This window comes from Camelus dromedarius, chromosome 13 (assembly GCF_036321535.1).
Source record: "Camelus dromedarius isolate mCamDro1 chromosome 13, mCamDro1.pat, whole genome shotgun sequence".
NCBI lineage: Eukaryota > Metazoa > Chordata > Mammalia > Artiodactyla > Camelidae > Camelus > Camelus dromedarius.
Window position 1 is genome coordinate 12,989,318 of NC_087448.1, and position 25,415 is coordinate 13,014,732.

Consider the following 25,415-nt stretch of genomic DNA (forward strand, 5'->3'; position numbering starts at 1 on the left):
ATACAACAGACAATAACTGGGGCTACCGGTGAGATGTGGTGAAAAAGGTCATGACCACCCAGCAGACCACGGAAACCTAAAACATACCTCAGACTTTCTAGTCTCAACCTGTAGCTCTCATTTATTAAATAATTTACAAAGAACCGTTAGATGATTTAATGAGCAGGCTGCACTCTGTCACCGTGCCATTGTGTTAGTCACAAAGATATATCTTGCCTTTAAAATGAGGCAGAATACTATTCATTTCCAATAAGACTAGGTGTAAGTGACAAAGGCAAAACCACAGATGTTGTTAAGTTGCACTAAGTTATTTCAACTACTTAATTTAAAAGTTTAATTACCAGATCAGCACACCATTTTTTGTTTAAAAACATAATACCTCTGAAAGTAAATGAAAAATATTTTAAAAAATAAGCCAGAGGTAAAAATGAAAAGGCCTGAATGACTTGGAAAACGGAACAATAATTTCTGATCAGTGACTATTAATGGGAATAGTCATTTTTTACAGCAGGTACCAACAACCATTTAGTGATTCTTTAAACAGGCACCTGTTAAAAAAATAGAGTATTTTTCAGCTAGCATACTCAATATTGGGCATCATACACAAGAAATATGGCTTTATTACAAAGGATTCAAGATGGCAACTACTTAGAATCCAGTGCCAGCATGGATTATAACAAATCCAGTGAGTATTTTGTTTTTCAATTATTCATAGAAAATTTAATCCTGATTAAGTATCCTTGGGCAGGAATTCATGGGTAGTTGATGACTGAAACCAGCATTTATGTGAAATGCTTCTGTTAATTTAATCTGTGTATATGGCTTAATTATGATTGGAGAGTCAATGCAAGAGAAATGAATTATATCAGGATTAAAATTTTAGGACCATATCGCATAGTACTTTTTCCTTCTTTCTTTTTAAACATGTAAATCTGCTTGTGCCTTCACCTAAGTGCTCAGATTTTAAAACCCTTTGCACAACCAATATAATGCATCTAAGTTTTATTTTTCTTAAACTATCTGTCAAAAACCCTTTGCTAATCAAGCTAAAACCAAACCAGAGCCAAAAGTAATAGAAGACGGAGAATAAGCCCACCCACAAATAAACAAAAGCTTATTCATTTAACTATGTGTATATTTTATATTAATTTTTCTGAAGTTAATTTTCAATTCCTTTAAACTCCAATATGAAATGCGTTTTCCTTAAAGCATAAAAAGAAGCAGTTTTTAACCAATGTATTACACTGATTTCATAACTGGACTTAGTTTAGATATGTATAAGTAATCATTTAACTGACTACTTTTTATAAGACAATCAAACCTGAGTTAACTAGTGATACAGGATGAGGCATTATAACTGGTGAATCTCTTACCAAAATATCATATAATTCTTTCCATATTTATTTCCGTAAGGAAATTGCATAAATCATCTCATAACAACACTCTTTCCTGAAAGTTTATTAAGCATATTTCAAAACATTTATTACCTTTTTTCTGTTTTGGTACTGCTTAAATGCAGCTGTATAAATAACATGCTCTGCTTTCTCTGTTCAATTTTTCACACCAAAGGTACGAAAAACAAAGTCACTGTATTTGGATCCTTATTGCACTCTGGTAAATCAATTCACTTTTCCTCTTAAGAAAATCAAGTATCAGAAGTGAGGCCGACTTTTGTGTCCAGATGATATGGTCAATGGTAGTGTTACTGAGGAAAGTGAAGAAACTTCCCAGTACAGACTGTGGGACAGAAAGAGCCTGTAGAGAATGACCATGGAAACAGCCTGGCAAAGGATAACACCTACTGTAATGACCTGAAAAGAAAAGAAAGGGAATGCTTTTACCGCGTGCCAAACAGAGACGTTACACTCAACTTATTATGAACTTATATATATTTTATATACATAGAAATTTATACATACTTTATATAAATATAAATAAATAAAAAACTGTATCCCCCCATCTTTACCATGGGTACATTTTAACAAAGAAATTTTCAATAGGGAAATACAACTAATGTTCAGAACTGTAATTGTTCAAAAGTAAAATTCCTTTAACAGTGAGTTTATACATGTCAAAATAAGACAGAAAAGAATAATGCGCTAAACCATTCTCTCCTCAGTGTGCATGAACTAAAGGAAAGCAGTAAGAAAAATCAGGTTCTGGCTAATCTAGTAACAGGAATAAAGCATGTCCTGACCTGAATCTTGAAGATTACTCTAAAAGCCCTTTCAGTCACTTCTCTATTTGTGTGGACTACCTTCGTGTCTCTTTACCCTTTGTAGATGCCTCGGGTTCAAGAAATATGTGTGCGTTCAAGCACATACTGCATTGCTTGTAAAGGGCTCCTGGCAGAGCTCTACTCTGAAATGATGTGGTCATTCACCTAAGAAGGTAGGTATCAACACAACCAAACCACGGCATGCTTGAGCGCGGCGCGCCAGTCTACAGGCCATTAAAGAACCCAGACTGACTTTTAGAACGCTATTTGGATTTCTAACATTATGTAGCAAAAATTTTAATCATTTTTTCTTAATGAAGATATATTATGAATTCTGTAATTTAATTTATAAAACAGTATTATGAAATAGGCTAAAATAATAACAAAAGCTATTTTCCATCATTTTGCTTATAAAGTAAATTTAAATACTCACTGGTTCAATATTTTGCTTCAAAGTTTTACTTTAAAGAACACAAGAAACCTCTGAATGGATAAACAGGCCTTTCCTACTTCAATAATTTCTCAATAAAGACTACAAAAAAACTACTTTGATCATATATATTATTTACCTTATCTCTTTGGTAGTCATTAAAAATGATAGAAATGCATGCAAGACCTGGATGGCATAAAAACCACAAGATACAGCCCTGAAACAAATGAAAAATAAGGCGAATAAGTGTAGCTACACCTTTGTTTTCACAATTTACCAGACAAAAAAACATTACTAGAATATTTAGGAGGCCCTGATTGATCTCAATTGGCCTTTAGAGTAGAACTTGCAATAAAATGTAGAAATAAATTTGCTATTGTTGTGACAACAATATTTTGTTTCTAATCAAATGGGTGTTTTTTTGGAATATTTAAAATCGTAACATTTTTACAAACATACATTTTGATGTACTACAAATATGGTAATGTAAGTAACAAAAAATTGAGAAAAGCAAGGTACAAATGTGTAATATTTCTGTAAAAAATGAATAAGAATGTACATTCATATTTGCATGTAGATTCACAGAGCTATTTAGTAAGAACATACAAAAAACTGTTAACAGTGGTTACCTGTTTAAGAGTTAGTACAGAAGGCACTGGAAATAGGCAAATAGGGATGAGAAACTTTTTAACACTATACTTCTCAAATATATCTTTTCTATTTTTCCTAGAACACAGCAACATAGCCTCTTTTCCAAAATTAAATTTGAAATAAAACAATAAGTTAGTTCTAGTAGCTGTTGAGATGCCTAGTACATTGAGGATACCGGAGAAAAACCAAAATGTAGAAAAATGTGTTTAGTGTGCTACTATTTGCATAAGTGAAGGGAAATATAAAGTAATATATATTTTAAATTCTCTGAAAAATAAATTAGAAATGAACAGCTGTGGTGATACGAGGAGGCGATAACTGAGTAGATGGGAGAGAGGTTAAGAAGCATGGTTGCTACTCCTTATGTACATCTGGATGTTTGAAACTATTCAAGTAGTTAAATTAAAACACGTAAAAATAAAAATTTCAGTTCAAGAAAGAATTTTGGTACTGTTTCAAACATAGAACAAAAGAGAAAATTTAGTTTTAAACACCTGAAGTACATACTAACTTTTCAAACAATAAGCAGCACTGTCTGAAGAATTCCACGGTGCAATGGAATACTCTTGGCTGTTTGGCACTCAAATCCCTCAAGAGGGGTCCAAAGGCTGCAGTAGCAGCTTGAAAGTGCTCCCTCCACACTGGGAATAAAGAAGGAATCTGGCCCTCCTCCCACAGCTGCCTCCAACAGCTCAGGGACTCTGTGGACTAGGATGGGCTGACCAAACAGCTTATCAGAATGCTGTTTTGAGTTGTCAAGAGGATAGGTTATGGATTCTCTCAGTCTGACAAAAAATACAGTATTCTAGGGAAGGGGGCTTCTGTAATGGTACTGCCCAACCTCCCTCCCAATTTTTTCCATTATCAAATAGGTATAGAAAAAAATTCATGGACTCTTAGATCTCAATAGCATAAGGACAAGGAAAGAGGGAATGAAGTAAACAGGATGCCGTGAAATGTAACATGTGCTCGGCTTCTTGGCTCCCTCTGTTTAAGCTGAAGGATGGCTCTTCATGGTTTGTTATAAAACACTGCATAATTCTGGGAGTGACAGTTCATAGTCAATTAATAATTGTTCTTTTGAGATGTGAAAACTGTATTCTTTTTTAATTAAAAAAATTCTGAGACCAGAAAAAGGAGGAAAATCCCAACTGATAAAGAAATTATAATCCAGGTAAAACTGACCTGTCAAAGATTACACGGAAACTGCCATTTCACAGGTTCTGTCTATAAAATGGGGATAATATCATCTACATCTCATAGGCTGTGAAGACTAAATGAGCTGGAGCACATAAAAGGCTTACAGTAGTGTCTGACACATAAACAAGTTTACTAAAATTAGCATATGGTTGCTTATTAACTTCCCAAGTGAAGCAGAATGAAGTTGATACTCCGAAGAAGCCATTTTCTAACCAAACCCATACTTTGGCAAATGTGATGTAGAACTCCCTTTTGAGTGTACTTCTCTCCACTGTGATGATCTGGTAGAGTCCACAGCCTAAGGACAATGCTAGGCAAATCCTTAAAACAATTAGAAGGATCCCTGCCAAGTTGTGGTGTGAATGGTGGCTGTGAGGACTGGTATCTTCAAACTGTTCCCAAAGTAGCAAAATGCTCTGCAAAAAACAATGTTACACTTAGAGAAAAAAAGTCACACCGACTTATAATAAAGTACCTTTTCAACTCTTTTAATTATACCCTTAAATAGTATATAAACATTCCTAAGAGGTTCTAAGATTTATCAGACTATAAAAGCATCAAATAATATAGCACAAGCAGGTTTTCCCTCACTGACACCCTTGGCTGAGAAAAGGAATTGTTACCAAATGAGACCACACACAAAAGATAAAAAATGCTACGACTGCTACCATGATTCAAGTAAGACTATCTCTAAGGTTGAGAGTAAGTTGAAAAGATGAAGAGAATAAATGTACACTTTTTTCTAAATCCATCTACTTCTTACTTCAATACCTTATTAGGAATCAGAGTGTTCTGCATTAAAGCCCACTATCTCCAGATAAACTTTCATATATCTCAGCATCTTTTGTAATCCAGGAATTAACAAGTCAGACTGTCACTCCTTTTCCATGATAACCCCCATGGGTAGAGCAGACTGTTAATATTCACCGTAGCATCCAGGGCACAGTTTATCCTTATTTGTTTGTTCGCCTTTTCTCCCACACTAGCACTCTACCACTGAAAGCTCAGCAAGCTCCTCGTGAAGCTGTTCCGTTTACTGCTATTCGGCAGAAATCAGGGCCCACATTCCCTCCAACTTTATGAAACATCAATCACTTCAATGATTATAATACTATCATTTTTACCATCACACGTCAGTAGCCCTCTGTGCTCCCTTCATCTGCCAACTCAGCCCTCAGAATTGACTCTTCAGTGACTTCTAAAGAGTTTAGATCAAAACCTCATTATTAAGTCCAATTCTTTAAAAAAAAAATCCAATTCTTAGGCTTTATGGGTTTACCAACAACCCCTCCCTCTTCTCATTCTCAAATCTCCACCATAATTTTACTCCTGTTACCATTCTTGACAGGTCAACTCCTTTGTCATCTTGCACACATGAATTTCTTTCTTGACCCAAATATCTGCTCTTTGTTACTGAAAGTGCTGTTCCTCTGCTCTACCAAAGCACACCAGTCTGACTCCTTAGCCTGCATTTCTAAACTTAACTTTTATAAAGACATGCTATCGTAGAACTACCATTTCCTGCAATCCGTGTGAGGTGATGGATATGCGAATTGGCTAGACCGTGCTGGTCATTTCACAATGTATATATTATCAAAACATCAAGCTGCCTACCTTAAATACACACAATTTCTGTTTGTCAATTACAAGCCAATAAAGCAGGAAAAAATAAACAACTATTTCCCATGACGCAAATTTTTACATATTAGAACTCTCTATTTTCACATACATATGCTAATGCGTGACCTGTGGAGTGACACAAATTCCTCATGGGTCTCAGGTTTCAATTTTGAAGTAAGATATGCTCAAGGTTGCATTTCTGAATGCTGCAAAGCAGAAACACTGAGTATCAATACTCACCTGTGTTATGACAATGAATACAGCAATGCCAGTGGATGCAGGAGTGGAATCCCACTGCAGAGGCCTGCTTTGAGACTTCTTCATCCTGACCATTGTCCAACCCATGCACAGACTCAGAAGTAGGTATAACATTTGAATTTGAGAAGCGATATCAAAAACTAATGGGAAATGAAAACCAAAGTCAACTGATTCACAATTCACAAAAAATTTGATCCTTTTTGCATTGAAAATATAATCATTTTATTAACCACAAAAACACATATTTTCAAAAAGAAGCTGATGAAATTCATTAAGAAATATTCTTATATAATAATTCTAAAGAATTAAAATTTTGCCATTAAGTTTGTAAACATCTGTGAAAACAGTTAAAACAATGGCAACTACTGTTTTAAATATATATATGCCCATATCATATCTTTATCAAGGCCAACTTTAAATCTCTTTGTGTTTCTTACTTTTCTTAGTATTTCTAACTACAATCTATAATTCATTGCTTATTAAAACAAACAAATGTTAAATGTAACTCCTGCAATGTAGAGTATACTAGTGCCAACATTTCTAGGTTGCTAATTTGTTTGATAGCTGAACTATAATGTGAAGACTACTTTCTAAAACTGTTAATAACAAATAGCATGACAGTAAAACACACAGCTGCTGTAACATCCAATCATGCTGGCTTTACTGTCAGAGCGCCGAAGACAAATGAAATCCTCCATGCATTAGTGTGATGTGCCACCAGGTGGCCATCACTTACACTGCAGGGGAAGCCTGCTCCTTAAAGAGGGTGCAACAAAACAGCCTGCATCCTGTTTAGTGCTACAAGAAAACAACATCAATAATACTTCAACTTCCATGTGTATTTATTTTAGAAGTTGTATTTATTGATTTTTTTTAAATTATAACTTTTTCATTACAGTGAATCTTGATATGGTTTCTGGAATAAATGTGTAACTACAATTTAACAAAATAAAACTTTCTTCAAACTGTTATTTCTAACTTTGATGTCTACGACTTCTACTTTTTTAATATAAAGATGTTCTTGGAGAAAAAGATAACATAAGCTGTAGTATAACAGTTATATTAAAAGTTATAAGCGAAAACCCATTAATAATAGGACTATTCAGATTTATTTTGACATATTTTTCTCCAGCTCTGTCACCCAAATTAAAACCAGATACTCTATATTTATGCTTACATATTTGTAACAGTGAATTCTACTAATGAACTGTCACTACATTTCAATGATATAAAATGTCGGGGCCTTTCAGATCAAGCACAATTTTCTTTCACCTTTGATGTTAAATGACTGTGATGCCAATTACTTTTATTAAACATTTCACAAATACGTACTTAGTTACTTAAAGAAGTTAGCCAAAGGAAAATTCCTACATAAATACCGGGGTGATGGGAGCCCTGATATCCTGGCTCATTTCTTTATATACTAAGCAATGCACATACTGATGATACAACACCGTAACTGTGAGGACAGGCAGAACATAGCTTATTTATTCCTGAAAAGTAACTAACTGTAGATCAAATACACAGATCACACAAAAACCTCACTCTGTGGAATCTGATTAAAAATCTTAAAGTTTTTATGTGTAGTTTATATGAAATACAACTGAAATATGTGTAGTTTACTGTACAGGAACCATACCACAATAAAGGTATTAAAATATTTTTTTAATCTTAAAATTTTAATCACTGAATTAACCAAACCTGTTGTCAGAACTACCAAAAATGATCAACATAGATTTATTGTAGTTTTTCAAAAAAGATTTTGCTTTTAACCTACTATGAAAATGCCAGACAGCTTAAATTACTGTTTTGTATACAGAAGACACTCAAAACTTCAAAAATCCTTGATTTTAGTAATAGCTTTGCTACTGATGGGCTTCTCCGTGCTTTGCCTCTTTGGACCTCAATTTTCTCACTTAAAATGCGTAAGCTAAATTATTTCTACCTTCTGTCCAGCTTTAAAACTCTAAGATTCTATTAAACATCCTGAGCAGGAGAAACCAGGGCTCTAGATAGTGTCAAAAAAGGAGAAGTAACGTGTGTTCACGCCCAGGAAGCAAACAGGGTACATGCTCTTCACAAGGAAAATAAAAGGTTCTAGAAGTTTTAGAATCTTAAAATAGGCAGCAAGATCAGGACAAGCAGGTCCTGAGATGATTACAGAGGTTACCATAAGATGTCCTATTAGAAAGTGAGAGGACTGGGAGAGAAACATGGAAACATGAGGAAAGCAAATCCTAGAATGGTATTCAGAATTTGCTTTTCCAGGATTGAGAAAGGCATATAACCATCCCCCTGAAATTCTCTTTAAAATTTAAGGCATGAGGGGCAAGGGTATAGCTCAAGTGGTAGAGTTCATGCTTAGTACGCAGGAAGTCCTGGGTTCAATCCCCAGTACCTCCTCTAAAAATAAATAAATAAACCTAATCACCTCCCCTACAAAATAAAATAAATAATTTTTTAAAAGGCAGTTTAAAAAAATTTTTAAATAAAAAAATAAAGTCATGATTACAGGAACTATTATTTTTTTTACCATCATGCTTAATTGAAAAATTACCTCATAAAAATTCCTCTTATAAATCAAAGAACAAAGCTGAGAGGTCAGCTTAATAACAGGTGTACTCTATGGCCGTGAGTCAGAAACAGAAACAAAGGGTCAGAAAAGGGATGAAGAACAGGGAAAAACTTCTGCTTTGCAGTCAGAAAACTTGGGTCTGAGTCTTGGCTCTACCACGTGCTAGCTGACTGACACTTGGAAATGTGCTTCCTGTCACTGAGCCCAGGTTCTTTATCTGCAAAAGAGGGATGAGCATACCTGCTTCACTGAGCTTTTATTGAGGATAAAGTGAGAGAATGTATATAAATAAGCTCTAAAGACGAGGAAGAGCTACACACACTACCTATTACTAAGAAGAAACTGAACAGGATATGTGGAAACTAAACCTGTAAACTTGTTTCCAGCTGAGCTGAATCTAACAACTTTGGGTAAAAAAATTATATTATGCCAAAAAATAATTTACAAAAGAAGAAAGCATACATGAAGAACATATCTAGCAAGTTTATGCTTTAAAAAAATGCTCGGTGAGATACTCACATTCGGCCAAACTTCCCATAAAAGGTACCCCTATTCCGTCTTTGGAGTAACTGAGGAATTGAAGAGGAGAGTATTAGTATAAATTACAAATGTGAAAAAAAATAATCAAAACAAGTATAATTTTGGTGGACTAATTAGGATTAATTAGATGTAATGATGAACACAGTTTTAATGGCTTTGAGTTACCTGGAGAAATGAATGTAATTAGTGAAAGCTGAACCAGCTTGTAACAGCAATGCAGTTGTCAGAACCTTTAAAACCATGTGCATGGGTCCTCCTTTCTTAATAGCCTGCCACAATGACTGAGCATAAATGCAAGCAATCACAAAGTACACTAGGACTAGAAGGAAAAAGAACTCATGTAACCCTGTGAAGAGAAGAAAGGAACAAGCTGTTACAGTTATGGATTGCTTTCAAATCTTCCCATCAATATATTTCCAGAACTTGTTTTTTAACTGGAGTCATAGCATTCAGTTTTGTTAAGAGAAAAAAAGGGAAATTGTTGAAACTTAAATAATTTTCTACTTTGGGATAAAGTTTTAACAATAAGAAGACAGATTAAACTAAATTTAATCTATAAAAAAGCATAGTGGTCAGGGAATAAACCCCAAAACTAACCACAAGATCATAGTTTTGTTTGAAATAGTAACTTAAAACAATGACTTTAGCATTCAGTTGGATATGCTTTTTATCTCCAAAGTGGATTTCTTTTACAAGACGTTTAGAAACAGATTTTAGTCAGTCAACAGTAGTTTAGTACACCCTGACAAGGATTCTCAATATGTGAGCCCTGGGCCAGCAGCAGAACCATTACTAGGGAACTAGTTAGAAATGCAGATTCTCGGGCCCCATCCCATATCTACTAAATCAGAGATTCTGGGAGTGGGGCTCAGCATTTAGATTTTAATCAGCCCTTCAGTGATTCTGATGCAGCTAAAGAGTGAGAACGACAGCTCTGGAGTGTATCATAACCTCAAATTTCCATTTGGACAAAGCATCAAAGTACCTGTCATGACCAGAGCCTCCTTCTGAAGTAAATGGCCTTCTGCTCTTGTCAAAGAGGAAAACCTCTGGAGTCCATGTGACCCTACTCCACAGGTGACTGAAACTAAAAACCCAAAAAATGCCTGCCAATCCAAAGACTAGTCACTGGACAGCAGAATCACCTGGTTCTCAAAGATAAGCAACTAATCGTATTCTCTTGGGAAGTCAAACCACAAAACATAGAAAGGATTTTGCAATAGAAACTGAAGTTGAGAGGAGCTGATGTTGGGACAGGCTGAAGGAGTCAAACCAGGCCAAGATGGAATTAAAATTTTGAGTAAGCAGAAATTTTGAATGAGCAAGGGGAGCTGGTTGGTAAAGACAAGAACAAAGTAAATGTGCAGATTTTATATTAAAAATGGTGCCAGTCATCACGCAGCCTCTAGCTCCTATTAGCAGCTTTTTTAGTGCAGTCTGCATACCTCAAGATAAACACCCCATTTTCTACATTACCTAGAATCTTTGGCTATGTCTTCATTTTTTGGAAATTTCAGAAAATTTTTATGATAAACCAGAGGGCAAGCTTTGAGTTTAACAGCTTACGTTTACTTGGTTACCTCTAAAGCTAGTCCCTAGTATGAGGGTTTTTATATTCTATCTAAATAACACCAGATGTAGTGACAGTGACTATGAAGAGAGCCATCTCCGTTGACTCTGTGGGTGAACCCTCTGCATTGCAGTCACTTCCACTCTAGCTGGGACCCTGGATCTGCTCTGGTTTCCCATTTGGGAGAAACTCCAAACCACAGGCAGAGAACAGAATATTTCCATTGTAAGGCATATAATTTTGGAAAAGTAATCCAGGAGATATAAATACTAGGAAAAATACTCAATAAACAGTTCAACTTCAACTGTGTTTTTGGTATGGTTAGAAAAAAAGAGAGAGAGAAGTACTTCAACCACTGGGTGTCTCTCCTGCTCTACGTATGTAAATGCCGACAGCACATGTCTCTAGTCCAGGTGAGAAACCTTATTTAAACTTCAGGAAGATAACGTCAAATAACAGAATGGGCATTTTTTTTTTAAAGTTCCTGACACAGAGAAGTATTCCAGCTTTAAATAATGGGACACTAAGCCTGGGATTGTTATATTAATGAGACAAGGCAGAAAATAAGCTAAACATATTAAAAGTGTGAGTCTTCACAGTTATAAAGCCTTTACACTATCCTGTGTTCTGAATCTTAGTTTTTATCTTTCCTTTTTCGTATAAAGAATCAAACATAGCATTTTAAGGTTTTATTTATTTATAACACTTTACAGAATATGCATTACAAGATAAAGTTTCAGACTCCATTAGGTTAGAAATCCACCATGAAAAGAAAATCCTCAGACTATTTATTGAGTAACCAGAATAATACATGAGGAAGGGCCTTGAAAATAAGACATATGTCCCTAGCAAAAAATGTCTTAGAATTATTCAAGATCAAATGTATCTTCTAGAAAAAGCTAACATTATAACCAACACATTGTTTCCTTGAGATCATTAATATATTAAAATAACTTGAGCTAGAACATTTGTCCTACACTCTGTTCATTGCATTTTGCATAACTTATTCTTAACTGGACCCTGATACTTTAAAGATAAAACTCTGGTTCTGCACTCAGTGTTCTTTTAAATAAATGACCTTTAGGGAAAAAAGTCTGTTTTTGTTTTTTCTCTTCAGCGATCAGCTTTAACTTTTGTTCTGCCACCATCCTTCACAAGAAAGCAATCTATGTTCACCATGAAATTAAAATCTGTAATTTTAAAACAGGTAGATACTAGGTATTAAATCCTCCCTATATGCAAAAAAGAAGAACACTCTTAAATGAGCACGAACAGGTGACAAACACTTATGTTGTCAGGAAATGTGCAGATTTTAAGGCAAACTTAATGGGAAGAAGCACTGGCAAAATTCAATAGAAAGAAAGCTTCCAGGACAGCTTCAGAACAATTCAGCTCCAGTTAAATGATGGGATGCAGGTGACAAGAGAGTAAGAAAAGGGGAGATTCAATGGGTCATGGGCCACCTACCTGGAACACTCTCGCCTACCCATGGTCTTGCTGTCTCAGAACCCCAATGTCTATCCCTCAAGTGTCTTAAGATATATCCTGATTAGTCTAAACCAATTAGAGAAATTCAAATATTCCCCTTGCCAAAAGAGGGAAACCTAAGCCTTTACTTTGACATATTGGTTTGCCCTTTTCTCCTTTCTGACATCTTCACTTACATTTCTCTTATGATGTTGTCACGTGTTCCAGTTCTGGACAATGAAATGCGATGAGAAAGCTTCTGGGAGAAGTTTCCTTGCTCTTAAAAAAGAGACAGTGAATTTTGCCATTATCTAAATGTAAGGCCCAGAAATGCTGCAGTCAACTTTGAATATGAGGGAGTTCACAAAGCTGACAGTCAGAGGACAGCAGGTGGAGAGAAGCCATACAAAGGAGTGCAGTTTCTATCTCACTTAATCAGTGGGTTTCTAATTTAGATTGCTCAGTTTACTAACATTTTTCTGTTTCTGAAAATAAAGCTAGCTTATAAAAACAACAAAAAGATTCAAAGTGTGGAGAAAAACTAAAACCTATCCATAACTCTACCACCCAAAATATGGAAATAAGATGTAAATATTTCTGTACTTCTTTCTGATTATTCACTGCATTTTTTAAAGTACTTGAAATTATACAATATAAAGTTTTGAGTTCTGCTTTTTTAACCTAATAATATAGCTGTTACAATACTGTAAGATTTATTTAACCATTTCTCTACTGCTTAAAACTTAAAACACTTAAGTTGTTTTTAATTTTCAATATTCTAAAAACACAACATGAAGATACTTGTGTATAAATCTTTTTTTTTTATATTTAGGATATACATTTAAATATATATTCTTACCAGATTCTCCAGCACTAAAGTGGTCATATGGATTCCCTTCAGCATCCGGGTTTAGTAACATCATTTCAAAAGGGATATCTTCCACCTGAGAATTCTCACTGTCCTCTTTGCATGTATACTTGTCTGCATAAAACACGTGCCACGTTTGTGGATATGGAATCTGGGACACTGTCAGATTATGTTCAGTCTGATTCACGGTCACTTAAAAGAGAAAAAAATAGCACTTTCAAAGTAAAACTCTCAAATATATTAATTCTTTAAGTCATATAATCAATTTGAAATTAGAATTCTTTTGTTTAGTTGTCATTGCCTCAGTAGTCCAAGCCCTGATGTAGTATTGGAACAAGGTCCGTAAATCATAAAGCATTTGAAAATAATGTATTTTAACCAACCAAAGGAATCACTACAAAAGTTCTACGAAATACTACAAGTGAATAGAATGATTTCACTGAAACTTTGAATTTCAATTTTAAATATTTTCAAAGTTTTCATGTGAGTTAGCAACATTAAAAATTCTTTTCTGATGGGGTAAAATATGTACAACACAAAAGTTACCATTTTAACAATTTTTAAGTGTACAGTTCTATATTAATTACATTCACAATGCTGTGTAACCATCACAGGGACACTTCTGAAAATTACTTATCTGAGTTCAATTTAAAACAGAGCATTCAACTTTGGGAATTATTATATCTAAAAACTATAACTGACAAACATCTTCAAAAGATTTTCCAAAATTTTCTGATTGGTTATTCTTTAAAAAGGTTCTAAAAGTAGAAAAACAGAAATCACAGGAATATAAGCGTTGTTACACTGGGTCAGATCTATATAATGGCCATGGGGGTGGGGAGGTACAGGGGCTCATGAATGTTGGCCTCACACTGACCTGTGCTTGAATCCTGGCTCCAATACTTACCTCCTACATGACTTTGGGCAAGTTAACATAAGCAATGACACTCACTTTCTTCATCTGTAAAATGAAGATAATACTTAGAGCAAAGAGCTGATGCAAGGACTCAGTTACTTAGCATGGTATCCATCATATAGTAGTTGCTGAATAAAGGTTAATTGTCCTTTTCCTTTCTTTAAAACAATACTAGTAAGTGGCTTTCAGACTAGAGTAATTCTTTTCCACTGCAGTGCATCTGAGAACGTGTAGAGACAGTTTCATTGTCACAGCAGTTGCGAAGACAGCTGAAGCAGAGCTGTGCTAAACCTCATGTAATCCGATGTAAAGTCTCACACAGTAAAGACCTGTTCCACCCGAAAGTGCCAATAGCACCCCCTTTGAGAAACACTAAATGATGTCTAAGATCCCTTCTCAATCTAAAACTATGATTCTGACCTAAGAGAGACTCACTGCCAGCATCACAGTGTTGTAGGAGAACAGGGTCTCAAACACCATAGATAATAGAGAGAGAAGAGTTAGAGGAGCAAGTCTTGGCCCAACTACTTACTAACCTTCTGACTCATCATATACATCACTTAACGTCTCTAAATTTGTTTCTTTAGTAGTAAATTTAAGACACTTGCCCTATCTGGCTCAGAGTTCTTGTGAGGAGCAAATGAGACAGTATATGAAAATCCTACATGAACAGTCTGATTCTATACAAAGTATTCTTAAAATATAGAATTATGATGGGCCCAATTTCCAAGTCTAGACTGCCCCCACTGCTTGCCAGTTAGTCTTGATGTTTTTCTCAATTGAAAAAAAAAAACTTAATAAATAAAAGACATTTCGTGAGGTAATTGTGGAAATGTGTACATGGAAGAGGTTTTAGAGGCCGTTATGAAATTATTCCTTTTCTTAGGTGCATAATGGTATCGTTATGGTAATGATGATGATTATGGAGAACGTCCTTACTTTCATGAGATGTATGCTGAAATATGGTGAACTGCTCAAGACACCCACAGCTTGTTCTCATTTTGATTAAAAACAAAAATTACATATATACAAACATAAAGCAAAGGTAACAAAATATTAAAATTATTAAATCTATGCCAAAGATATACAGATGTTGGCTGTACTACACTTTCAACTTTTCTGTGTAACTGAAAAATGTCCTAATAGAAAGTTGGGAAAATATTATTTATAGATTGTCTTTATAAATGTCAGGATTCAATTTTTAAGGACTTGGAAAATTCATTAATAGTAATTAAAATGGATAAGATGATTTTGTTAACAATGTCACAGCATTGTTTTGGTAGTAATATCCTAATTTAGCTGACATTTATACTGTTTTTCTTACTGCACAGCTTTTGGAAAAATGTAGCAAAGACTCTAGTTTCTGTTAAATATTTGAAGAACTTTAGTAAGAATTCAGTATATGATCAATAAGCAGCTCGGACATAAGGGTTCTGAAATGCGCTGCTGGCCATTATATAATCTGGACTTCATTATATAAAAGGGTCTGCTGTGTTGAAGTTTTATCATTTGACTTATTCTCTTAGATAAAACAATATAAAAATTAACCATTATATTTTCATCAGTACTTTTTGATGTTTCATAATTTTAAATGATGTGGATTTACATCAAATCAAAACAAAAGGGTGCTTCATTAAGTAATATTGGCCTTTAGTTTTTGTCTGGCTGTCTTTTCAGTAAGCCTGGGAAACAAGCCTCTTGACAAAACTGTGTGTTCATTGTTTTTGAAACAAAACACTAGAGCATAGCATACTTATTCTATGCTGATGTAATTAGTACCTCAAATATTAACAAAACTCAAACTGTGGAGAACAGTGTTGAACAGCTAATTGCCCAATCATATTATAAAAGGAAATGAATACTGTTGACAAAAATACCCAGAATAATAAAATACTAACATCTTTAAGCAGTTTATAAAATACATCAAATGTACAAAAGGAAATATATGCATATGATGCAAAAATACTGAAAATGTTTTATATACAAAATTACATTTAGTTCTTGTAATCTGATAGCACATTTTTTGTTTTGCATAGAAACTTCATTTTCAGTGCATTTAAATATCTTGTTTGTTTCCTTTAAAAATCTACAAAATACTTTTTATCATTAAAAAATCTGATGTTTTATGATATTACTAAAAGAGAACAAAGGAAGACAGGAGAGTAATTTCTCAAACATTAATTTGGGAGAACATATAATCACAAGCAACATTAACACTATGAGATTGTTCAGGTCTACTAATCTCAGTTCATGGCAGCAAGAAGGTTTTACATAGGGTTAGGAATAGCTAATGAGCTCACTACCAAGTAGGTGAAAGGCTACTAATTCTCAGAAGTTTCATTAACGGTCAGGAAATGAGAATTATTTCTAGAAGGAATTATTTTCAAATATGTGATACTACTACACTGTCACCAATTTAAGGACATGCTTTTTGTTTCAATGCATCAAAACTTCTAAATAGTAACATACTCTAAATATGACAAATGATACATAAAAGTTGGAGAATACAGATTTTGTTAATACACGGCTTTTGTTACTGGAAAAAGAATTGATTAAATATGTAGAAAGTGATCTATATGTCACCAGTACTTTATTTCAGGCTCCAAATTTAACAGACCAATCTTCATTCCTCAAAAATTTCTGTTTCTTGAGATTTCCATTTCGATTATTCCAAAAAATACTCTTGCACTTAACAGAGTAGGGAAGAGGAAAAGGAAATAGAAAAAAAAAACCAGCAAGAGGTTTTATAAATTATAGCTCTCTATATATGCAGCTCCACCTAGAGAGTTATAGTTAGAATCACAGCATTTTAGGACTTTCAGGAACCTTGGAGAAAACTAGTCCAACTTCCCTGTTGTGTGGAGAGGTAAGGTGCAGCTCAAAGATAACAAGACATTGCTACAAGTTACTAGCAGTGATTCTCAGTTTAGCTTTCTTTCCAATGCACCAAGTGCATCCTATATACATAAGTTCTGTGACTGATTTGACTGATACAAACATTATCTTTTTGCACGTATATATACTACATGGTATACTGTTGACCGCATGATGTAAGAAAACAAATCGAAGCTTTAAATTGCCTGATAAATTTTTAATAGAGAAAGAAAAAGGCTTTGAGATGCCAAATATAAAGCAAATGACCTCTCAACCAAAAGCTCAAGCCCCTCAAGCACTAAGCTCCATAACAATTCATTCTACAAATACTTAAGTCAATGCCCAACTGAGCACTAGGGTATCATAAATTCTCACACATAGTACCATGTAACTAACATTCATAGTCCTTATCATAACTGCAATCTCACATTTATTCACAGTGATCTGATTCATACCCTCAGCAGCCTTAGGGGCTGAGAGAGTGGCAGTATTTTGGTCCCTTGATTTATTGCTAGGGCCTAGCATAGTACTGGAAGAGCTCTGTGAATGAATGAATGAATGAATGAACGAACAGATCAAAAGAGCCCTGCTGCTCTCTGACTGATTTTATAACAAATAAATAAAATGTAAATTGGTAACTATTATAAGTGCTGTGGAGGAAAACATCTGGCTATAAAAACTCAAGTATTAACTGAGTGGAGGGAGGAGCCAAAGAGGGGAAGGAAGAACAAGCAGAGGAAGAGCCTGTGCAAAGGCCCAGGGCAGCACTGAAACAAAACCAGTGCTACAAACAAAATGAGGCCGAAGGGGGCAGCACTGTGAGGTGAGGCTGGCGGGTAAGCAATGGCTAGACTCGGATGGCCTTCTGATCAGGTGAGGGAGGGCCGTCTTTGTCCGAAGAGCAGTAGGAATCCACTGAAGTAGATAAGGGTGCGGTGGGGAAGTGAATGTGACATGATCCAACCTGCTGTTCAGAAAGATCACTCTGGTCACAGAGCGGGAGCACACAGCTGCAGGGGCCAGACAGGAGCTGCGGCAAGAGTACGGGCACGAGATTACTGCAGCCTGGAATACTATGGTGGGGCTAGAGGTGATGAAAAGTAGGTAATTCAAGAGCTATTTAGAGGTAACTTACTAGTTTGGAAGGGGAAAGAGAAGTCAAAGAGGGGAGTGTTGGAAGACTCCCTGGTTTCTGACGGTTCACTAGATGGATGGTGTGGTGGTGCCAGTTCCTGAAACAGGCAACACTGGAAAAGGACCAGATTTGGCCAGGCAAGGTGATGAGCTCAGTTCTGGACATTATGAGAATTGGGAACAGAAGCCTAGAACTTCTCACATATAACACTTAGATGAGCAGACTGGTATAGAAAGGAAAAGATAATTGATAATGAGCATTTGCACAAGTTTCCCAGATAAGTTCTGAAATTCAGGATTGAGGTAAATAACTTATTATATGAATAACTGTCTCTCTGATATCTGAATCCAGTCACTGAGACTTCTTCAGCAATCTGTCAATGCCACCTCACAAACCTAGACTAAAAGATTCCCACAATGAGTGGCAAGGACTGGGGACTTCTACTCTTATCCCTATTCAGGCTACGAGGGAACCAGACAGCTGCTAAAACTAGGAAGAATGGATGTTTAGAAACGGCACTGTTTTACTGACTAGACTAAAAGATTCAGAGACTCATTGATGTGCAGAACATGATAGGGTAACTACGGCAGGGAAAAGGGGAGAAGGGTAATTCTGGATCTTTTCTCACGGATGTTTCACATTCCTAATTAACAACCAATTAACTTCCAAGGGGTAAAATGGGTAGCATGCATGTGCTCTTCATTTCTACATTACAGAGAACTCAGGCAACTAGAATAATGAAAGTAGAGTCTCTCGAGAGGCAAACCTAGAGGTTTACAGATGATGCGGTGCTGGTACCTCCCAAAATGACATACTGTGTCACTATATGACTAGGTCCTGTGTTCTAATAACATGTTGCAAAACAGTATCACTTGGGCTAAATTATACAATTAACTGAGATAATACATGCTTATTGCCTAGCTCAGTGCTACCAGATAATAAGCATTCAATTCAAATGTCATCATTCACTCTATGCTGCCGCTTGATCAAAATATATCTGCCATATTGGTATGAATTATGTGACCTGTAAGTACACCTTTACAAATTATCTGGATATTTTTTCAAATAATTTGAAAGACAAGAGGGGGAAAAGGCATTCCATCTTTTGCTCAATGGAAAGATTAGTTTCCTTGAACTTCAGCTTAAAATGTACTAGGCAAAATGTCATCAGTGTGATGTGTGGTGTGCCATGAAACATCTTGATATGTAAATACTATACTCCAACATTAAGAAGGGAAAATAAGTACCTAATGATAAAAAAAAATAGGATATACTCACTTGTCAACTGAGCTTTGGATAATTTTTCACTACAACTATAACCATGACCACTTTCCTGTAGCTTTAGCCATTCCTGGGCTTGGAACAGGTAGAGTTTAGCTTCCTTTCCAACAGCTACTGCTATGTTGTTGATTCGGACACACAGAAGAGCATGGTCACCTGGACAATGAAAAAAAAATGTATCAACTAGTTTGGGCTTCCATGGAATGGAGATGGTAGGACAATTCAATACGTCTATTTATCAAACTAGGAATTAAAAGAGCAAAATTTTTCTCAAGTCTCACAGATCACATTAGAATGAACATCCCATTCACATGCAAGTCAAGAGATTATTCACATAAATTATCCAAAACAATGTGTAGTGTTTCCTTATGCTTCAGCTGATAACTGATGGCATTTCACTGAATAAACAGCAACATCTACCATATGTAGACATTCACTGTGACAGAATTTTGCCTCATTTTCAACACCCCACATTTTAACATTTGTTTATAACCTATCTATAGAAGTTTCCTGCCAAAGTTTCTTGTTTTTTAATATAGGATGGCTGTTAATACTCAACTATACTTTTAATATACAAAATAAACATATCTAGCATCAAGAAAGTTTAAATAAATGAGTTTTGGGGTAGACCTTTTATACCTGATACAAAATTTGACATCTGTGACTTTTACAAAAGAATTTTCAGAACAATATGTGTTGTAAGACAACTACAGAATGAGCCTAGTTGCACACAGTAACTGCATTTTTGGCCTAGAACAGAAATGGCAAAAAGTAGATGCCTCTAGGGAAAGCGATTTTGGGTGAGAAGTGAAAAAGCAAACTGTCTCTTCATCTTAAGATCTTTTTATTCTCCTATTGTTGTTTTTACTATTATCACTTTGATCAAACATTTTAAATAAATTTAAGTGCACAGTATGTATGAAAAATTATCTAAGTCTCCTACATACGCTGATTATATTATACATTACATATTATCAAAGCCTTAAAAGTGACTCTAAGGCCCTCTGAACATCTTAAATCACTTTCTGAATTAGCGTTCATTATTTCAGTACTACAGTCTTAGCGTTCTTATTTTACTACCTTCAAATTCACTGAAAATTGGTAATAATAAAATATATGTACACACATAGAAAATGTTTATGTTAATATACTTGGAACATCTATTCCCCAATTTTTCCTAAGAAATATGGATTTACTACATGTTCCTCCTCTATGTTTATCAGGTAATCACCATGAAATATCGGGGTTGCTTAAGCCTGTAGGCGAGTCATGAGTCACATGTCATGCCACAGCTTCCATACATCCCAGATTTTCTAGCACTGTCCAGATCGTGCCATTTGTTGTAGTGACATTACTATTACTGTCAATACTCAAAGTATAGTTACAGCCAGTTGATTAAGAAACTGAAAATGCTACCTAAAAAAACTAATAATAAAACTGTTTCTAGCATTTTTTTCTTCATTTACCCAAGGTCGATTCCACATTAGATTTTGGAAAATAGGTTGCATCTCCTTTTCTCAGCTATTTTTAAAACTTCAGATTAAAAACAATAAATTAAGTTTCCCCTCCTTTCACACCAACAATTCTGTAATTCAATACTTTAAATTTCTTTCCCAATTAGCTTCTTGTTTTTATTATCTTCTCCTAAGAATATTCTCTAGCACCATATTCTGAACTTGCATCTTTTAATGCTAAAGTCTCTATGAATCAAGGATCTTAATCTTGTCAAGGCGAATAATTATTTGAAATATAGTAGTAGTCAAATTAAGACTAGCAAGGGTATGTACCACTTAAATTTTGAGGGTGCAAGTAAGTAAAGCAAAAATTAGAATGAATACAGATTCATTCATTGAAGAATTATGGATTTTTAAGGGAGACCCGGAGGGAAGAATCAAATGCAATCTGATTTCAGAAGGACCAGAGAATACAAGTTATGAAGCTTCCAGGACACATGTGCAGCATTTCTGTCAAGTTACTTCTAGGCCTCGTGGTCTATAGTAAAGGTATTCCTTTAGTAGGGAAGTAACCAAACTGTTCTAGCAATGGGACAACTAGATTATTAGGTGTTTTATTTGGTTTGTAAAATCTTTCAGCTGTAAGCAGGTTTTAGCAAATTGGCCTTAAAACAAAAAGAACAAAACGCTGGAAATCTAAGTTCCAGAACTTACATTCATGTGTAATTTCGGTGCCTTAGTGTGCACAATGAGGCTGAGACAGGAGAGGGCTGCTTTGAGCGAAGGCTCTGAAAACATGCAACAGGGGAGTCATTTGCACTTTCGTTGGTGCGGAGAGGACTGCGGAAACGGTCTTTTAGGTGCAGGATACAACCACCAATCCGGGGAGGGCGCTGACGAGGGTCTGGGGAGCAGCAACAGTGGGGCTGGCAATAAAAGCATCCCGAGGTTCCGGGAAGCTGCGATGGGGAAGGCTACCGGCGACGCTAGAGGCGCAGGTAAGCGGGGTGAAGCCCCCAGCCTCGCCGCAGCGGGCTCCAGGTTCCCCACGAGAGGCGGGGAGGGGCCCACGCGCCTTCATCCCTCTCCCCGCCCCGGCACCTACCGTGGAACTCGAAGTGGCCGATGCTCTGGCCCTGAGAGTCCCGGGCCGCGGCACTGCTGAAGCTGCCCCGCAGCGTCTTACCCTGGCTGCCCGGCGGCCACCAGCAGCAGGTGAGGGCCACGGCCAGCAGCCGCAGCCCCCCCATCCCCGCCTCCCGCTGGGCACCCACACCCCGGCACCTAACCGCCTGCGGCCGCTGCCCCACGTCGACAGCTGCGGGGGGTGAGGGGAGCCGGCCCGGCGTTGCAGGCCCGCCTTCGAGAGATTGACAGCCAATGAGACGGGCCCCTCCGCCACGAGCCAAGGACATCCACCAATCAGAGGCTGAAATGGGCGGGACGTGCAGATACGCGCCTCCCGTCACTCCCCTGCCTGTTGGCTAGTTCCCGCCTTTTTTATGGAGAATCAGGAGGATGTTGCTTCAGGTTAGGAAAAATTATTGCCCTCCTCTCCGCCCCTGCGCGTGGTGCCACTGCGCATGCGCGGACTCGTCGTCACCAACCCGGAGAGTGTTCCAGAGATGTGTGGGATTCCGAAAGAACTAAGACAGACACAGCAGCAACATTTCTGGTGAAGAGAGGAGAACTTCAGCAAAGTCCTACATGCCTATGTAACCTACTGGACGTTCCTAATTTAATAACTCAAAGACGCGTAGCTGTACATGTCCACAGTTTAACGCATGTTAAATCTCTCTTGGCATCTGCAACCAATTCTTCCCTCCTAGGTCTCCCATCTTCTTGAGTTATGCCATCAACCAGCAGGCCAGACAGCTGAGAATTATAGCGACCCCCCTCCCCAACCCCACCCCTTATATCCCTACATGCAATCAATTCAATGAAACAGAAGTTTATTAGCGCCTTTTCTGGATGGTTAGGTTAGGGAATAGCATCTACGATCCTATCCAGGCCACCATCTTATCACCATGTTGTTGGCCTAGGGCAAATTACCCGACAACAGTCAGTTTTCTCCAAGTGGCTATACACAGTCCATCTCTACCCTAGAGACACAGAAAGCTTTGGGAAACGCAGTATGACTGCATCACTTTCCTTCAGAGGCTCTCAGTTGCCTTTAGAACATGACTTTCAAGTCTCTCAAATTTCCACCTCTCAACGTTTAATGTGCATGCTTACCGAGCCACTGTAAGTTCGCTAAACACACTTCCAGTTCTCCCGTCTGGGTCAATAGCACTTGCAGATCCCTCTGGCTGGAATGCTTCATATATTGTACCATTCAACCCCCATATCATCTCCTTTTCCTATTTTTCTTTCCAAAGAGCACGTTAAGAAGCCTTTCTCAAACCCTCAAATCTGTGTTAGGTACCCCTGGAGCCAGAATCCCTTACTGCCCTACCAAGGCACTTACTGCAGTGTATTGTAAATGTCTCTATCTGAATCCCTTACTATGTTGTGAATTCCAGCTGGTCAGACTCTATGTCTGTTTTGATGAGAGTAGAATCTCAAAATCATTTCATGAATAAATATATATAAATTATTTTCAGTGGACAAAAAGCTTCTATTACATGTAAGTGGGTTCTCACAACAGACCTCACCATTTAGAAAAAGAAACCTGAGGGAACACTTCCAATCATATTCCCAACATTTTCTATATCTCTGGTTGACAAGGAATAAACTGGAGGTATTAATATTATGAGATTTTTTAAACTGCATAATTTTAAATTATAAAAGTAGTTCATGCAACCTAGACAAAAAAAAAAAAAATCAGTCAAAAGTGTATGAAGCAAGAATGGAAGTTCTTGTTTCCTCCTTCCCCTGCTCATACTGATACCAAAAGAAACTCCTTGTTAATAGTCTATGGTGGATCCTTTAAGATATGCACTTACATGTATGTGGTGTTTGCAAACCAAAGACAGGAATATAATTGGTCCCGAAAAAAGATCAGAACTTGAGCCTTAAATACTGAGGCTTCTTTTCTTTCTTCTTTTCACAATCAACATTGTTTTTTCTCTCTCACTAAAAACAAACTTTTTGATTCCTCACTTCATTTGAATGAGATGGCTACCAACAAGTCCCCAATTGGTAGGTCCTCAGAGTTCAAGAAGAGCAACTAGACTGCGTTGAAACCTTAGTCCAATTCCAAAACTCAGGAAGAGGATTCATTTGGCCTATGGTGAGTCAGATGCACATCCTGTGGTCAATCTGGGTGGATCAACTTGGGGAGATCATAAAGGGTAGGGAAGTCTGTTCATACAAAACTGTAAGTAGCCACTGCAATATATTTTGGTCCTCATTCCATGTTGGTACATTTCTTTTTAAAGGCTATATATCAGCCCGGTGTATTAAAAAAGTGAGACAACACTAGCAGACATATAGATTGTATCCAGTTTTTCATTATCATAAGCAATATGGCAATGAACACATTTATGTTTTTCTGTAATTACTTATGTTACACATCATGGAATTTGGGGACCATAAAGTGGTATGTACATTTGAACTTTTCATATATGTTACCACTTGGCCCCCAAAAATGGCTGCAACAAATGATACTTGCACATATACTGGGTAGTCCCATTCTTTTTAGGCTTTGCCAATACAGTATGTGGAAAACAAAAAAACAAAAAACCCAAGATATTTATTCATCTGTAAACAGTGTTTACTGATGGTTTATTCTGTACCAGGCCTGGTTCTAGAGCCCCAGGATTATAGCGGGAAACAAAACAAAGCCCCTACCCTCATGGAGCAGTAACAATGATTAATTCAACATAAATGTTGAAGACAGCTATGGAGAAAAATACAGAAGGGTAAAGTGGCTGGGCGGGGCTAGGGTACAGCTTGCTATTTTAATTGGAGTGGTCAAAGAGGGATTCTCCTCTAGCGTGACATTGAAGTTAAGACCTGAGGGTAAAAACTAAGCAGACGTCTAGGGAAAGGGTGTCTAGGCCCAAGAGAAGTAACATGCCTGGGAAATTCAAGGAAGAGAAAGGAGGAGAGGGAGGCTGGGGCAGAGTGAGCAAGAGGGAGAACAGTAGAAAAGATCTAAGGGTAGGATCTAGGGAACGTGTTTACCAGAATTGTAAGTAGCCCGTACTGTCTGTAACAATATCAACGACAAAGTAAACAGCCATTTTGCAATTCCAACCTCCAATCTCCATACTTTGCAAGTACTCCCCGGAGTTCTCAGCTCAACTGGTGAGTAATGTGTGAAGATCGCTGTAGTTCAAGAATGAAAATCATTCCTAACTCTGACTATCTCTGTAGCTAAGTAAAGTCTAATCCACGCTGGTGTCACTTACCCC

General features: G+C 36.7%; 1 protein-coding gene across 1 annotated transcript; it reads right to left on the reverse strand.

Moving 5' to 3' along the window:
* Positions 1-1,387: 1,387 nt before the first annotated feature.
* GPR180 (G protein-coupled receptor 180) lies at positions 1,388-22,403 on the reverse strand. Its single transcript, XM_010980229.3, has 9 exons — positions 22,163-22,403; positions 19,601-19,759; positions 13,389-13,589; positions 9,658-9,838; positions 9,472-9,521; positions 6,360-6,517; positions 4,724-4,915; positions 2,788-2,865; positions 1,388-1,811 (listed from the first exon to the last, which is right to left on the reverse strand). The coding sequence occupies exons 1-9, from the start codon at positions 22,305-22,307 to the stop codon at positions 1,653-1,655; spliced, it is 1,323 nt and encodes a 440-aa protein (XP_010978531.2). The 5' UTR covers positions 22,308-22,403; the 3' UTR covers positions 1,388-1,652.
* Positions 22,404-25,415: the final 3,012 nt, after the last annotated feature.

Excerpts from the sequence above, each read along its gene's own strand:
- GPR180 (XM_010980229.3), bottom strand. The coding sequence starts at position 22,307 with ATGGGGGGGCTGCGGCTGCTGGCCGTGGCCCTCACCTGCTGCTGGTGG. Across the intron at positions 19,760-22,162 it reads CGGCCACTTCGAGTTCCACG|GTGACCATGCTCTTCTGTGT; the intron begins GTAGGTGCCGGG and ends TTCATTGTCCAG. Across the intron at positions 2,866-4,723 it reads TCTACATCACATTTGCCAAA|GGCTGTATCTTGTGGTTTTT; the intron begins GTATGGGTTTGG and ends CATTTGTTTCAG.